Source organism: Pezoporus occidentalis, unplaced genomic scaffold, assembly GCF_034315485.1.
Source record: "Pezoporus occidentalis ecotype Australia unplaced genomic scaffold, CSIRO_AGI_Poc_V1 ctg52, whole genome shotgun sequence".
NCBI classification, from domain to species: domain Eukaryota; kingdom Metazoa; phylum Chordata; class Aves; order Psittaciformes; family Psittacidae; genus Pezoporus; species Pezoporus occidentalis.
This window is the reverse complement of record NW_026915858.1, coordinates 1,042,701-1,057,690: the sequence shown is the minus strand read 5'-3', so window position 1 is coordinate 1,057,690 and position 14,990 is coordinate 1,042,701. Positions and strand designations below refer to the sequence as shown.

The 14,990-nt window shown below is 42.0% G+C and overlaps 1 protein-coding gene and 1 long non-coding RNA gene across 4 annotated transcripts in view; one reads left to right on the top strand and one right to left on the bottom strand.

Annotated features, from left to right (window-relative positions):
* Positions 1–543: 543 nt before the first annotated feature.
* On the bottom strand, positions 544–8,665 carry LOC134173402 (ligand-dependent nuclear receptor-interacting factor 1-like). Of its 2 annotated transcripts, none has more exons than XM_062637358.1 (5): positions 8,415–8,665; positions 5,639–6,188; positions 3,434–4,747; positions 2,560–2,790; positions 544–1,468 (listed from the first exon to the last, which is right to left on the bottom strand). In XM_062637358.1, the coding sequence occupies exons 3-5, from the start codon at positions 4,529–4,531 to the stop codon at positions 1,301–1,303; spliced, it is 1,497 nt and encodes a 498-aa protein (XP_062493342.1). In that variant the 5' UTR covers positions 4,532–4,747; positions 5,639–6,188; positions 8,415–8,665; the 3' UTR covers positions 544–1,300. The 2 variants fall into 2 exon arrangements, with proteins under 2 accessions (XP_062493342.1, XP_062493343.1); XM_062637359.1 differs by having other exon boundaries at positions 3,434–4,734.
* Positions 8,666–10,485: 1,820 nt separating this feature from the next.
* Positions 10,486–14,990, top strand: part of LOC134173400 (uncharacterized) — a 58,193-nt gene continuing 53,688 nt past the window's right edge. Inside the window, exon 1 of one of the 2 annotated variants that reach the window (XR_009968232.1) lies at positions 10,486–11,111. This is a non-coding gene — a long non-coding RNA (uncharacterized LOC134173400). The remainder of the gene's footprint in view (positions 11,112–14,990) is intronic. The other variant, XR_009968231.1, reaches the window with a different exon arrangement.

Here is a 14,990-nt window from a genome sequence, read left to right as displayed (position 1 = left end):
AATTCTTACTTGAGCCTTAAAGCAAATCTCTAAGGACATGTAATGTACAGCTAGCATCAAACAATCTGGGGCAGTAGCCAAGTAGGAAAGAAACTCAGAAAAATACATTAATAACCACTTGGTTTGCAACCCAGGCTTTCAAGCAAATTAATTTACTTTTGGAGAGTGCTCCTGTCTCAGTGCTCTTGTCAGCCTTTTGAAATAGATGGTTGTTAGTTGAAATATGTTTCAGTTTCAGATTAAGGCTGTCTAGTCAGATGGCAAGCTGCTCCCAAGACAGAAGAGCTCTGTCTTCAATGTCTGCTGCTGTTCTCCTACTAAGGTAATCCTCAGAGCCTCCATATGGGTAAACTCCCACCAAAGGAGGGCTGTTCCTTTATCCATTGACAGTACCGTCTCTTAGGCAACTGTCTGTATGTCATATTTTAATTACATAATATTTAATGATTTATGTTAGATTGTTGACAATTTCTTCATTGTATCACCATATTTGAATTTTGGAGGCAAAGTCCTTCAGGAAGAATAAATTAGTAGTCTTATGTCTTTATTATATCAGGATTTTATTAGCTGCAGTAAAAACAAAAAAGTCTAGTTTTGTAAAATGACTGCCATTTAAACATCAACTTTCTGAAATTACAGTATCACACATAACAAGCTATAGTGTCAATTCAGTAAGTAATCCAGAGGCATCTATGTAAAGATTTCTGGTTACTGGTGTTCTTTAAACATCAAACTGCTGTGAGTACCAGACTCCTGTTTCCCTTGTGTATTATGGGATGCTCCTCCCACAGCTGTGGAAGCCTGTTTACTCCATCACTTTCGGTTAGTGAAGAACATATTCAGGCTGTGATAATGAACCCACTCAGTAAAAGTGATCCTGAGAGAAATTCTTCGGTCAGTTTTACAGATATTAAGTGTAAAGACTGAGATGATTTTTATATTTAATTAAACAGAAGCAAAATAGAAAGCATAACAAACAATCCACCCTCCAAATACTGAGCTGAAGTTTTGTAATTTAAGAGCAGCAAGAATAGTTTTTCATTGCTGCTGTTTGTTTTCATATAGTGCTTCTATTGGTGTTTTTCAACCTTTAAGGATCTTAGAAGCATGTTTACATTCCCTTTTCCTCTTGATGTTTCATTTACAACTGGTGTATTTGCAGAGAAAGTATCCCTTTACTAACCAGAAAGCAAAGTTTTAATCTGAGAAACTTCATCTGGGTTTTCTTGAATGCACAGGGTTTGCTCAGTGGTCCTCCCTAAGAGAAGGTCTGGCAGCACATTTGGTAAGCTTTAGACTTTCATACTGTCTGCATAGAATAATGTTCCTCCTCCTTTTCATGGTCTCTGAAGCGCTGCATCTTTGTTTGAATACATTCCCTTTTTCTTCTCCTGTGAGATAACTCACACTGCTCTAGCTCCTTTTCTTCTCTTTTCCTCAGCAAAACTGTTTCAAGTGGCACAGTTTGCTGTTAAACAAAAAGGATCCAACAGGTGACAAGTAATGTCTACGCTCACAGCCAACTATCCCTTAATTTATAATTTATTTTCTTTCCAAAGAGAATTATCTAGGTTGGACAGTGTAGGAGAAAAACAAAAAACTGCTTTAGATCAAGGCTGTTCTTCTTGTCTACAAGGAGGTTCTGGTGCTCTGTGCAATATACCCACATCTCCCAGTTGGTAGGCAAATATACTGCAGCAAATACTACCAAGATCTTAAAAAGGACCCATCATGCTTGATATCAATACAAACAAGAGCTCATTACCTTACTGAGTTGGAGTTTTTAAGATAAGATCCAAAATTATAGCCTTTGCTAAACCATAGATTAACTAAATATAACATCATTTAAAACAGGTCTGGGCTGGGATCCTGTGGTTTGAGTACTTTCACATCTGGGGTAAATCTGAATGTATAGATTAATTTAATTTCTCACCCCCACTTCAGTTGTGATGATTCTGTGCACTGTAGAAAGAGACACAGCTGTATCGAAGAGATATAGATTCTGATGTGCCACTATGTTTATTTAGGATGCATTAATTAAAGGTGTTATTTCACAGCATTTCAGCACAGTTTAATACAATTTCATTAAATGGTTCTCAGAATTAAACCTGAATAAACATACAGTTTAAACATACATATTAAAATAATGCCCTTCATTAGGGCATGGTGCAATTAGAGATGTAATTTACAGATGAAGAGCAGAGATCTTCCTCTCACTGTATGAAGAAGTGCTTTCCCATTTGAAATCTTACATAAAAACTACATTTAGGAAGATCTGCTATTCTTCTCAGAGGGTTTAATTAAAACCTGCAGAAAATAACAGAATGTAACAGAACAAATGTAGACTGCACAGAGCCAGAGTTTCCTGACTTTATCAATAGCCCAAATATAAAAAACTCCCCGAACTTTAAGTCTTTATAAACATTGTAAGGTTCTCAAATAGAAAACATTTTATGATGGGGCTCAAACATTCACAGATTTTGAGAAGTGTACTAATGCTGTGTAATGAACACTTGAAGGTGAGGCATGCTTTCTATTTATATGTGAAGAGTTAAGTACCTTTGCCATACTTTCTAATTTCTTTGTCTTGGTGGTTAACTTCCATTTCAGTGCAGAAGCTTTGCCAGAGTTCTCTTTAAGTTCAGTGGGACTTATTCTGTTGAGAAAGACTCTTACATCCTTAACAATACCAAATTTCCTTCTTAGTTCATTGTCTTTTTCCTGAAGTGCTTCTTTCCCATTTCTTTTTCGCAAGCCCTCTTCAGATAGGAATGCAGTCTTGCTGAGGAACTGAAACAAGAAAAAGTAGAAACTGACTATCTGAAAGTGAGTGTTGGATAGTCACTTTCCTCCCTCCCCAGTTTATCTTCACACATTGTTTCTACAGCCTTCCCTACTTCAGGGATATGGCTTTTCATGAAGAATTTAATTCAGGAGGGAGCTTGCAAGCCAGCCCTTCTCTCTTCTTTCACTGTTACTTTAAAAGGTGATTATGATGGCACTCAGCACCTGTTTCAGAAACCCCACCTTCTCCCTTGGGAAGTTTTTTGACATTATACTAAATTCAGCCCTGTTTTTCTCTAAATAACAAGAGGCTGCTCCCATTGAGCACAGTGCTTTTGTCCTGTTCAAATACTGAAAAAATCTTGATATATCTCAAGATGGATTTTTTTTCTCAGCATTGCTTAATTATACTTTTTTAACTGTAAAGTCTTGATGACCTGCAAGGTCTACTTTGATTTATCTACAGTGACTATGTCCACTGGAGTTGCTTGGCTTCTCCAAAAAATTGAAATCAAAACCATTTCACTTATCTTACACAGCACTCAACCTGTTATAAATATGCTGAATAATGCACTTTATATTCATCTATATCCAAGGGGAAAATTACTGTCCATACACAGACATTCAGCTGATCATCATATATTACTACCTGTTGCTTTTTCCCAGTAGAAGGTGAGCACTGCTTGGGCTGAGAGATGGTAGTCATCCTGTGTGAAGAGAAATGTGTTGCATTTGAAGTTTTATTTTGGTTTTGGGGGGTAGCAAAGGTTGTAAGACATCTTTCTTTCTGTTTTATATCATATTGTCCTGACAGCAGCGAATGTGGAACTTCAGTCGTTACGTCACGGATAACACTGCATGTAATGAGCCAAGCTGTGGTCTTCCTAAGCAACATATCACAGCCATGTACTTCCATTTCTGCTGGCAGAGCTTCATGCCCCATTGCATACAGAAGGTGGACTTTCCCATTACATATCACTAGAGCATTTCCCTTAAAGAGAGGAATTTCCAGTTGCTCTTCAGTAGGACATTCGAACAAAGGCGGTACAATATAAGTATTCTTATTCTTATTTTTGGTATTGGTCAGTGATTTTAAAATTTCTGAAACAACACTGCTAGATGACTTTACAAGAAGAGGATATGATCTTCCTGTACTTCCATCTAGCTCTTCTTGTGCAAGCTGATTGACTGGGGTTATACGGGAACATATCACATCTTCAATCATTACATCAGGACTAGAACAGTGTCTTGTTAAGGTTGGACTCATTGGTATTAAGTACTTTGGAAAATTGTTCCAAATAGGGCTGGAAGCATCTTTCATCCTTATTACTGGCCATACATAAGTTACAGCTGGTATTTCTGTAGCTTGCCTTAGCTCAAAGATATTTTTAGCTCTGGCTGACATTAGTTCCTGCAGTTTAGGTGGGAAAGAAGAAAGAGGTATTGTTGCTATTCTGGCTTGAGGTGGTATCTCTACATCATGTTTTAAAATCTGTGCTCGAGGTTCTTCCATAACCTTAAAAAGTTCAGAGATTCCTGAAACCGATGCTGTGTCTTCTTGGTCAACATGAGTTAGTGAGAGGCATCTTTGCAGAAGGTGATTTTCAACTGAGGCTTCATTACTGTGAGCATGAAGAGCTGTTGAGAAATTCCCTCTCTCAGCAGAGGTCATGCCAGCATTTTCCAGCATGTCAAAACTTCTGGTAGAAAAATCTCCTCCACTCTCCAATTGCTGATACTTTAGCATCAAAGATGTAGTACTTGGCTTCTGTCTTCAGACAAGCATTACGGTTTGACTTAAACTATTTTGTTTAGACAGACAAGCTACTGTGATCAGGCAGTTGCATGTGTCGGCAAGGCTTCCAGAAGAAAGAGTGCAGTAGGAGTTTCAGTAGGTCTCACCTATATTTATCTCTTTCCCAATGGGCTTCATTCAAGCAGCCTGGAACACTTAAAATAAAAGCTGATATAAATTAAAATGTGATTATACACTTGTAAATGCACAGAGTGATTTTTTTTCCCCCAAGTTAACTTTATTTAACTCAGAATAAATAAATTAAAAGACAGTAATATATTTGTGATTTAACATTAACTAAAGCTCATCTAGCCATAAGGATTTTTCTGCAGTAATGATTTGTTGTGAGATACTTCCATTCTTGAATTAAATTGGAGTAAGTTTCTGCTTGCTTCAATAGGAATTTGCCCAACAGTACAAACTGATGATTTTGTGCTATCAGCACAGGATCTATTTTGTTTAGATGTACTACTCCCTCACGTAAGAAGCTGCAAATGTACAAATAAATCAAGCTTAGATACTTATCCAACACATATCAAAACCTGCTAAGCACAAGTTTAATTGTAAAATGCTAAAGAACTAGAAGTACGTAGTTGAATTTACAGTAAAAGGAAAGACAAAATTTAAATTTGTATGATGAGAAAGGCAAAGAATCTGAGATGGATTAAAAACAAATTAATTTTTAATTAAGTGATCCTATTCCAATGGTTATGTTCTCCCAGGAAAAACCTACTTACTTTAGACTTGATTTTATAGAAAGAAAACATAAACACATTACTTGCATGTCAATCACACAACTCTAAGGTGTTTCTTAGCCTCCCTCAATACGCAAAACCACAAATATAAAATAAATATCAAAAACCTGAGTATCAAAACCAAATTTTTGCCTCTGTAACTAAAGAGGTTCTACTATTTAACTTACAAAAAGAAATGTAATATAGATGAGTTCACAAGGCTCTGTTCAGGATCATGTTAATTAACCTTCCCAAGTCCCTTTGACTAGTAAAAATATACAAACTGAAAAATAAAATTAACAGTTTCTCCTCATCTAAGCCATACCTTGCATTTATGATGCATGTATCTAGATGTAATCATGTAATTCCAGGGGTCTAATCAAGAAAAATTAGAAATATTTATATGTATTGTCAACAAATTATTTCAATAATTGCACATATAATATAAGACCTTCTGTAAAAGCAGATTTTTTTTCTGTAAATACAGTTTTTTTCTTTGATTTCTCTCATGAGTGTTTTTCTGTTTGTTTTCCACTTCTGGTTTTAGGGATTCTATCCAGCATTGCCATGTGATAAGGCCAGGACAGGTCTCCTGCCCCAGAAAGTCTGTTACTGGCCTCTGCATTAGCCTTTGCACTCTTTCCATTTGCCATTACTACTGCTCCATTAAATATTCATCTTCTGCTGTGCAGCCAAAGGAATGGTTCCTCCATAGTGATTGCTAAGTAATAAGGAATTTACTATGATCTTTCCAGCAATGGGAGACTTCCCTCAATATCCCTAAACAAAACTAAACCAATCCCAAAGACAATAATTGTTGACATATACCTTAAAAAAACAGAAAGCCTCAGAAACCTAGAAACACAGCAATTAAACTGAAATAAAAAAGGAAAGAAGAAAGGTTTGTGGTTTAGAGGCAGAGTAATCCTGATTAACTGTGAAATCAGCTGAGATAGCTGTGGAAGAGAAACTCTCCTTGATGCTCAGAAGCCTCAGTCTCTACTGTGAAGGCTCTGAACTGATGTAGTGATAGGGCGCATTGCCATGGTCTCAAATTTTCCACTCTCTGTGTGCCATTTAAAGACTTCCTAGCTAGCTGTCACTGCCAACCAAATCTCACCAAAAGGACATAAAGCAAACAAAATTTGCTTTACAAATCTGAACTATTGTGTCACTGTTGCAGGCAAGTTTCTCGAGTTCAGACTGTCAAGGTGGCTCAGAGCAGTGCAAGCTGCCCCGTTCTTCTTGCAGGTACCCAAAACCCTTGTGAATATGAGCACTGTTTGCCAGCAAACACAGGTGAGCATATTTTGCGGCACTACACTGAACAGTGCATTTTTTGCTATGTTCATCATAGAGGTGCCACAGGGGATGACAGGGAATGTAACCTAGATCTCTGCCAAATTTTCACTGTACTGATGGTGCTAACCTTGTGGCCTATGAGCTTGGTATGACTCACCATAACAATTATTTTGACCTATAACCTGCTCCTGGTAGCTTCAGTCCTGGGAACCATGAAGGAGGCAGTGGCAGGTCTAGTGAAATATTTGTTAGTGGCAGCATACTCCCAGCCACTATCTTTCCAGCGCAATTCAGGAGTACTCCAGGACATGTGTATACATATATGCAGCACACACTGCACGTGAATTAAGCCTAGGACTCAGATCCAGGTATGTCTCCATGCACCAATTTTTCAGTCATCTTGGGCATATTTATCTCTTCCACTGCCTTTGGAAGACATTCTGGGTTTTGTTTGGCCAGAAAATCTGGCCATCATTTCCCTGTGGTGTCCCTCAGAATTAAAAAAGCAAAAGCTTAGGTGCCTGACTGTGGTGAATCTAAAATAAGACCACTCTAAGAATCTCATGCATGACTGAGGACTATGTTAATGCACGTATTACATTAATTAATGATGTCTTCAGTCCTAACTCTTTGCCATGCACAGCAACCAGTAGACTGACCTTATCTATCAGCATTGGAAGAATCACAGAGGCTCAACTCCAGCATTTTATTGACTGTAAATATCAAATCACACTAATGAAAGATGTACTGTACCTTACAGTTCTGGCAGTGCACATCCTACTGTGCAGCAGTGAGTGCAGTTGTGTGATTTTGTTAGTCCTTGAGCTTCAGAGATAACCACTTGTGTCATTGATCTCAAGGTCCACAATGCTTTAAAGCAGAACCTCAGACTTAGGAAATAAGCAGCATAGATTGCGTTACTACTTCTAGTTTATTTATACAAACTTTTTGATCTGAAGTGATCTTACAATCTAAATCTTATCATTGTGACCATTGCCCTGGCTTCATCAGAAATGAAGGCAGCAAAGAGTCTTAAGAGAACTTACAAAAATATTAAAATTCAAATATTTTTCCTTATTTTTGAGAGAAATGTGAATATGAACATTGCGACTGTGAATTCATAGAAACATTTATGTTCTAATTAGCTCATCACTTGTAAAACTTTGGCTTGGCATTTTAATTTGGTTATAACAGTGCGTTTTTTTCACATAGCAACAATTCGGGGGAGATTCCAAGGCTATCCCTGAGAAAAGCTGCATTTCCTGAAATACAGGCATGACTGCTGCTAGCGTGGCATAGACTGGTTTTGCCTGGGCTTGATCTAATGTATAGCCAAAGTGCCTTTCAGTTGTTAAGTACCCTTATTTCAACACTAGTTCTACATGGAAGGGTCGCACAAGTCTATAAAGGAAGTGTCTAGGACTTTGTAGTGTATGTTACAAAATACAGGTAATTTAATGACCTGTACATATAAATTTGCTATATGGTTTAATATACATAGTTCCTTCCCTCTTGCAACAGGTGGCCTGCATTTTGGCTATCAAAAATGCTGCAATGTTCAGGAAGAAATCAGTTTGGAGTGCTACTAAAATGGAAAAATATTTTGGTCTTAGTACACTGTTGTAGCAGTTCTTTCAGTTTCTTAAATTGTAGGCAACTGTTTTGGTGAAGTCCTGTTTTCTGAGAAGCGAGCGTTAGTATGCAGGTTAGCACCCTCAAAGGAGCCATGTTTTTCTGATAGCAATCCCTCCTCCAGGAATTGAACGTGAACAGTGTATGTAAATCGTAATGGAAAACACCTTGTGTGTCGAAGTCTGAACTGGTCTTCTGTCCTACCTCCAAAGGCTATGAGGACCCTCATAGTTTTCATATCTCCAATAACCTCGATGCCCCTTCTGTAGCTGAGGTACCTCTCGCTGGCTGTTTAAGCAAGGCGCTGACTCCCGCACAGAAATGTGTATTAAACTTAGCGGCAGACGTGTGTGTGGTGGAGGGGACGGGGGCACCAGACATGCTTTACTTACAGCTCGACGGTGCTAGTGAGTGTTTACAGGAGCTGACAATCACCTCATCAAACGCACCATCCTACTACAACAGCTGTCAACCGCCACGCAGCCCCGCGGGCGCGTGGACGCCAACTGCCACCGGCACCCCGGGCTCTTTGGCGCCAACCGCCGCCCGCAGGCGCTCGAGCTGTGCCCTGCAGGGCTGTACTGCCCCAACAACCTCACTAGCTTTCCCCTCTGCTCACCATCTCTCCCCGCTTTGGGGCCGGGCCTTCCCTGCGGCTTGTACCGTGGCAGAAACGCCGGAGTCCTGGCGCCCAGGTCCATCCTGCCTCCGCAAGGCCGCAGCATACAGGTCCTCCCGGCCCGGGGCTGGCAGCCTCCCTTGCGGCTCACCCGGCTCTCACACGAGGCCCCCACACTGCCTGCGGGTGGGGCTCCCTCCTCCAGCCCTCCCCTACGCGGCCGACTGCATTTCCCCTCAGGCCTAGGGCACTCGCCTCCACCGTTAGAGGCATCATCCTCCAGCCAGGCCCTCACCGGGTGCAGAGGAGAGACATCACTCATCCCAAACCTGCCTCCTGACCTTTCCTCAGTGCCGTTTGCTTCCCATTGCCAGGCAGCGTTCAGCAGACAGAGCAAAAGCACATCACTGCAGCAGAGGTGAGTGCTGAGTCCTCCATACCGGGCACGCCAGGGCTGCACAGGGGCAGACAACAGCCCGCTGCCACCCCAGCCTGTGCCAGCCTTCCTTGCTTTGAAGAAGTGCTCAAGGCCACAAGCACTGCCTGCTCGAACCCTTGGTGAGGGTCTGCTCCCACAAAGGGGCTATGATACATGACAGCCATGTACCAGGGCCTTCCCCACAGGCCAGGCAGGCCTCACTGTGAGGGAACTCCCCCAGCCCAGCAGGGAGAAGTGGGTCTGTGATCTCTGCTGCTCTGCCACACTGGGAACAGTGCCAGGAAGCATGTGAGTAAGCAGCCAGTTTAATCTGGAACGCTTTAATCAGGTATTCACAGAAGCAGAGGATCAGTTAATAGGGTCTCTTATGATCATATAGTCTCACCCTTATACAGCACAAGAGTTTATGCAACGAGTTGTGGACTGGTTTGCTCCCAGTGTGATGGGCTTTGAAATAGCCTACAGTTTCAGAAAGTGCTGGAAATAAGCAAGCTGCTTCACTGTTTCCATCCAGTTAGTAGCTCCTCTTGGAAAACTGCTCAGGGCAGAGTCAGACATTTTGTTTAATGGGTGAAATAAAGCTAGAGAAATATAAACCAGAGTGTCGTGGTTTAAACCCAGTCAGGTAACTCGTTCACTCACTCCCCCCCTTCTTTCCCTCCCCCTGCTCTCGGAGGGACGGAGAGGAGAATCGAAAAGAATGCAACTCCCACGGGTTGAGATAAGAACAGTTTAGTAACTAAGGTATAACACAAATCACTACTGCTACCACCAGTGATAATAATGATAAAGGAAATAACAAGGGAAGAGAATACAACACCTCACCACCAGCCAACCGATAACTCGCCCCCCCCAGCCCAACCAAGCCCTGACCTACACCTCCTCCAACCCCACAGTACCCCAGCCCTTCCGGCTAACTCCCAGTTACCTCCTGGGCATGCCGTGCTGTGGTATGGAATACCTCTTTGGCTAGCTTGGGTCAGGTGTCCTGTCTCTGCTTCCTCCCAGCTTCCCCTCCTCCCTGGCAGAGCATGAGGCTCACAAAGTCCTTGACCAAACCAAAACATCCTTGTTATCAGCTCTGTTCCCAAGCTGAAAGTCAAAACACTGCACTGCACCAGCTACCAAGAAGGAGAAACATGACTGCTACTGCTGAACCGAGGACACCAGAGATATAAAGTGGCTGGTGAGACGGATTATGAAGATAACCACCTGGTGCTCCATGTCTGAAAGTCTAACCACCTTTACTGAATTTTTCCAGCAGTCATTAGGTTAAATTCAACCTGTAACAATGAATTTCCTGGGCTTGTTCACTGGCAGCCAGCTCCTGCCAAGGACTTCTACATTCAGGCAGTGGACATATTTCGTACCTGTCATATGAGGTGAACACCTGCTGCCTCTGGCTGCCCATTTCTGTAAGGCTGCTGATGTTCAGTATTTGTTTTTTTCTTAGTGTCTAAGGATGCCTGAGAGATCAAGGCCGCTTCCAGTCAGGTAATAAAAAGTTAGCCCTTGCCCCAGAGAGCTTATGAAGCAGAATCTTCAGAGAGGGAATAAGGACTTTTTTCCCTGTTCCTGCTGACCTACAGAGTTTTGCTGAAATGACATCCCACTGTGATACAGACAGGAGCAAGGAGCATAAACATGTGGCTCTAGCAAGATGCAACTGCTTTATTGTGGCCAGCCCCAGGAATGACTGTGACCTTCAGCACTGCCTCCAAGGACATTCAACATTAGCCACTTACGTGCTTATCAGCAGATGGGGATGAAAATCAGAGGAAAGGAAGGCATGGGCTGAAAGACAAGGTAAGAACAAAGTGAACTGACAGTTTTGCTTTTCCCTCACATCTCCTCTTTGCCAGCAGCTTTTATGTTTGCGCTCAGAGACAGTGAAAGTAAAGGAGGAGAAACACTCTGGCTGACTGTGATCTGCCTACCTACAGCTTTCAAAAGTAAAAAGAAGTATTTTAGAGAAGATAAGAGCTGTGGTAGAGAAGGATGCAGAGATGTTAACCCTAGGTAGAGATATCTAATTGGGGATCAAAAGCGCAGGTGTTCATCTTATTTACTCATGCGTGTGTGTGTGTAGGAGGGAGGAATGTAATGTGGGGCAAAATTGTCTGTACATAATTCCCTCATGAAAAGAAAGAGTAGCTTGGCCCTTCACTGTACTGGAACTTTTGCTACCTCTCAGCTGCTGCCTATCCCTTTAAGTAGAAATCTGGTACCCTTCCTCTGGCATTGCCTTTTCTTACATCCGGCAAAGCTGAATCCTGTCTTTTAATGCTACTCAAAGCTCAGTTCAGTCAGTCACAAATGAGAAAGGGAGATGTGGCAGGAGGTTGTGTGAAGATATTTGAAAACCATTTTGCTTTAACCCTTGGAAATGCTAGTTGGTGCAATCCTGGCTCATAGATTCTCTTTCCCCAGTCGTAGAACTTGGTACTTATCCTCCTGTAATCATTCATGACCTTGCATCTTTGTCAAAAATTTACTTTAGAAGAAGGAAGAAGCAAAGAAATGTCAAGAGTTTCTCCACTGAGTTCCTATGACTATGGGTTCTTCTGGTAAAAGGGCTGCAAACCAGAAGGCTGTGTTCATTACCTGCTCACAGCTTGGAAGGAGGGGAGAAGGTTTCAATAGCAGCACTCAATCTGCCTTTTTCACATTGATTTTGGAACTTGCTAATGAGTTAGGAAATAGTAGTTCAATGATAGAGCACATCACAGACACCAAGTAGACATTAGACTTAATCTTGATATTTTTTTGTTTGCAGAACTGTTTTCTTTAAATGCCTAGGGAAAATTCCCAATTTCAGTGGGTTCTGGACCAAGTCCTAGCATATCAAGCACTTGCTAACAATACACCTGTGTTTATTCATCCATTTCAGATGCTGATCTGTGACATATAAATGCAATGTACTGCACGCATTTTGAAAAGAGGTGGCCTCCTTCAGCTTGTGATAAATCCTGCCTGGGAATGATGCATAGCCTCAAAGGGGAAACTTGAAAATAGGAAAAGGCAAGCACCCCTCCACAGCCTGTACAGCCCTAGAGTAAGCCCTGACCCCCAGGGTTTACCAGAATAAAAAACACCACACAGATATGATCATGGACCTGCAAGGAATCAGCCAAAGTCTGCACAGGCCCCAGAAAAATACGGGTCTGGTAGCACATTGCAGAGCACAGTACAGACACTGGAGTGCATGAGCTCTGTGGGTGTGACCTCTGCGGGATGCAGGGTGCCCTGCACAGTGCAGTGTCAGCATATCCTTACACACCACAGTTGCCAGGATTTTTCCATCACCCTGAGCACCTGAGCTCCACATTCCCGCTGAGAGCTGACACGTCCCCCCTCTTCTTTGGAAGCTGTAATTTGCAGTGATTGCCAGCAGGTGGCACAAAGGACTTAACGGTCTGCCTCTGCTGCCTACCATAAAACGGACTTCCTAAGATGTCTGTCTAGCTTCTGTTTAGTCCATGTGCCTGGTAGCGCTGTCAAGTGTATACTCTATAATAAAAGGAGGTTCTCCAGATGTCTTATGGCACAGTAGTAATGCTTCTTTACACACATACACACACACACAGGATTACATATGATCAGATTGTGTCTGGGTAATAGAAGATGTAAAGAAAAAGGTATTGAAATGCCAGCTCTTGTGAGAGCAATAGCCTGATACAGGAACTCCTGCTCGTGTCAGAAGGAGTAATCATCAAAAGCTGGATCTTATGCACAGAAAGGGCACCCTTTCAGCAATTAAACAGGGAATAGATAGTGACATGAATAAGGGCTCTTAAATACATTAATACAGCTGTGCATACAACCTAGGAGGGTACCAAGCAAAGCAGAGGCTAAAAAAGCTCTACCTAGTGAACCAGAATTAACTAGATTTCATTGCTTCTATGCATATTCCACAGCTGAACAGATTGATTACACTCAAATATCCTCCTTTTTAAGTGGATCCGCTTATTGCTGTTCTTTGCTGATGCCTGCTCCTCATTGATTTTATCTTGCTACAGTCACTAGGGAGCTAGATGCTTCATGGGCAGCAGCTCTGTAACAAAGATGAGGGAATTAATCTCACACTGGCAGACTCATGGGTCTGTGTATGGCTCTGAACTACTGGGTCACAGGAGTTATCACCAGCTTTTCATAGTAATAAGTTCAGCTTCCTGTGCTTGGGCACAACAGTACCGCATGAGTCAGTAGCATACAAGAGCATGGACTGAGCTAAGGACTGTTGTAACATCCTCTGTAGCCTGGGACACAGCAAGGCTTTGTTCCATCTGCATGATACGATTTCTAATCTTAGGAACAAAGCCAGCCATGCAGAAATGAAGACAAAGACAAGCTGGATCACCAGGGATTGGGAAATGAGAGGGAAGGGCAGCTGAGAATGGACTGAATACTAGTGCTAGTTCTGTGGGGCTGCTGTACCTGCACCCACGGCTTTTATTTAACAGGTCTGAAACCCCCCAGGGCCTGCCTCTGCCATTCGGGGTTATTTCTCACTGAGCTATAGACAACTGCTTTCACATACTTGTGCTTAAATCTTTTACGTCTCACTGGCACCTGAATTAAGAGGCATTTCAGCACTGAATTTACTCTTGCTTTAGCGTCTGGCTCCCAGAAAAGACAGATCACAGTGTACCAGGAAAGGCAATAGTTATTATCAGCCTGTTGTATATAGTGCCAGTGCTGACATCAAGATTATTCTGGCCTCAGGGAGCACAGGAAGGTATGGGATTTTGAAACAGAGCTACAGAAATGAAGATAAAAGTCAACATAAAGCTTTGCTAACTTTCTGCCTTTGTTCCTCCATACTTCCACCCAGCTGAAATATAATGACTATGTGCTAGGCTTGGAAAAACTAAACGAGCAAGAAGAAGGTAAGGTTATGCCCAGTCACAGAGAAGTTGGAGACTCCCCCCTCTGGACTTGTAGAGCTGAGGGGGAGGCAACTGGCACCAGTGTAATGTTTCCTTGGAGCATAATGCCATCTGCTGGGACTTGCTATTAGCAGATGAGGTAGCTCAAATAAACTTGATAAATGAGTCCAGCAGGGCTAGAAATCACACGCTGCCTCATAGCCATGTTAGCAGAGACAGAATGCAATCACATTTTCAGTTAGCAACACTGTATGATTTAATAGAACTGTTTTTAGAGATTTTCATTCCTTACTGCCTAATACATTGCTACGGAGTATGACAGTGTATGTACACCCTACACTACGTTCAGACTGGCTGTTAGTGCTGTAAGCTTTTCCCTTGGAATGAAAAAAACAAAGATGATGTGTCATGACAGGGCAAATGAAACTTTCATGGTGGTGCTGCATGAAATGTAACAGCTTGCCTAACAACATGTTTCCCCAAGGATGAGGAGAAGAAAAATAGAGACCACAGCACGTGCATTCAAGAGTGTTTCTTGAATGCAAAGGCTGCCTGTCATGCAGGGACACAAATGGGCACATGGGTTTGTCATTGCTGATGCTGTCCCAGAACAAGAACACTGACACATTGCATTGGTTCCACCGCACTCCTGTTGTGGGGACAGCAGTACAGGCTCTTCAGAACTGACTGTCTATGTTTGGTGGCGATCTCAGTTTGGTGGTTGAGTTGAGATCATTAGATGATTGGGAGTGCAAGATGCTAGTACCAGTATTGCCCAAGTTCGAATCCTAACCTA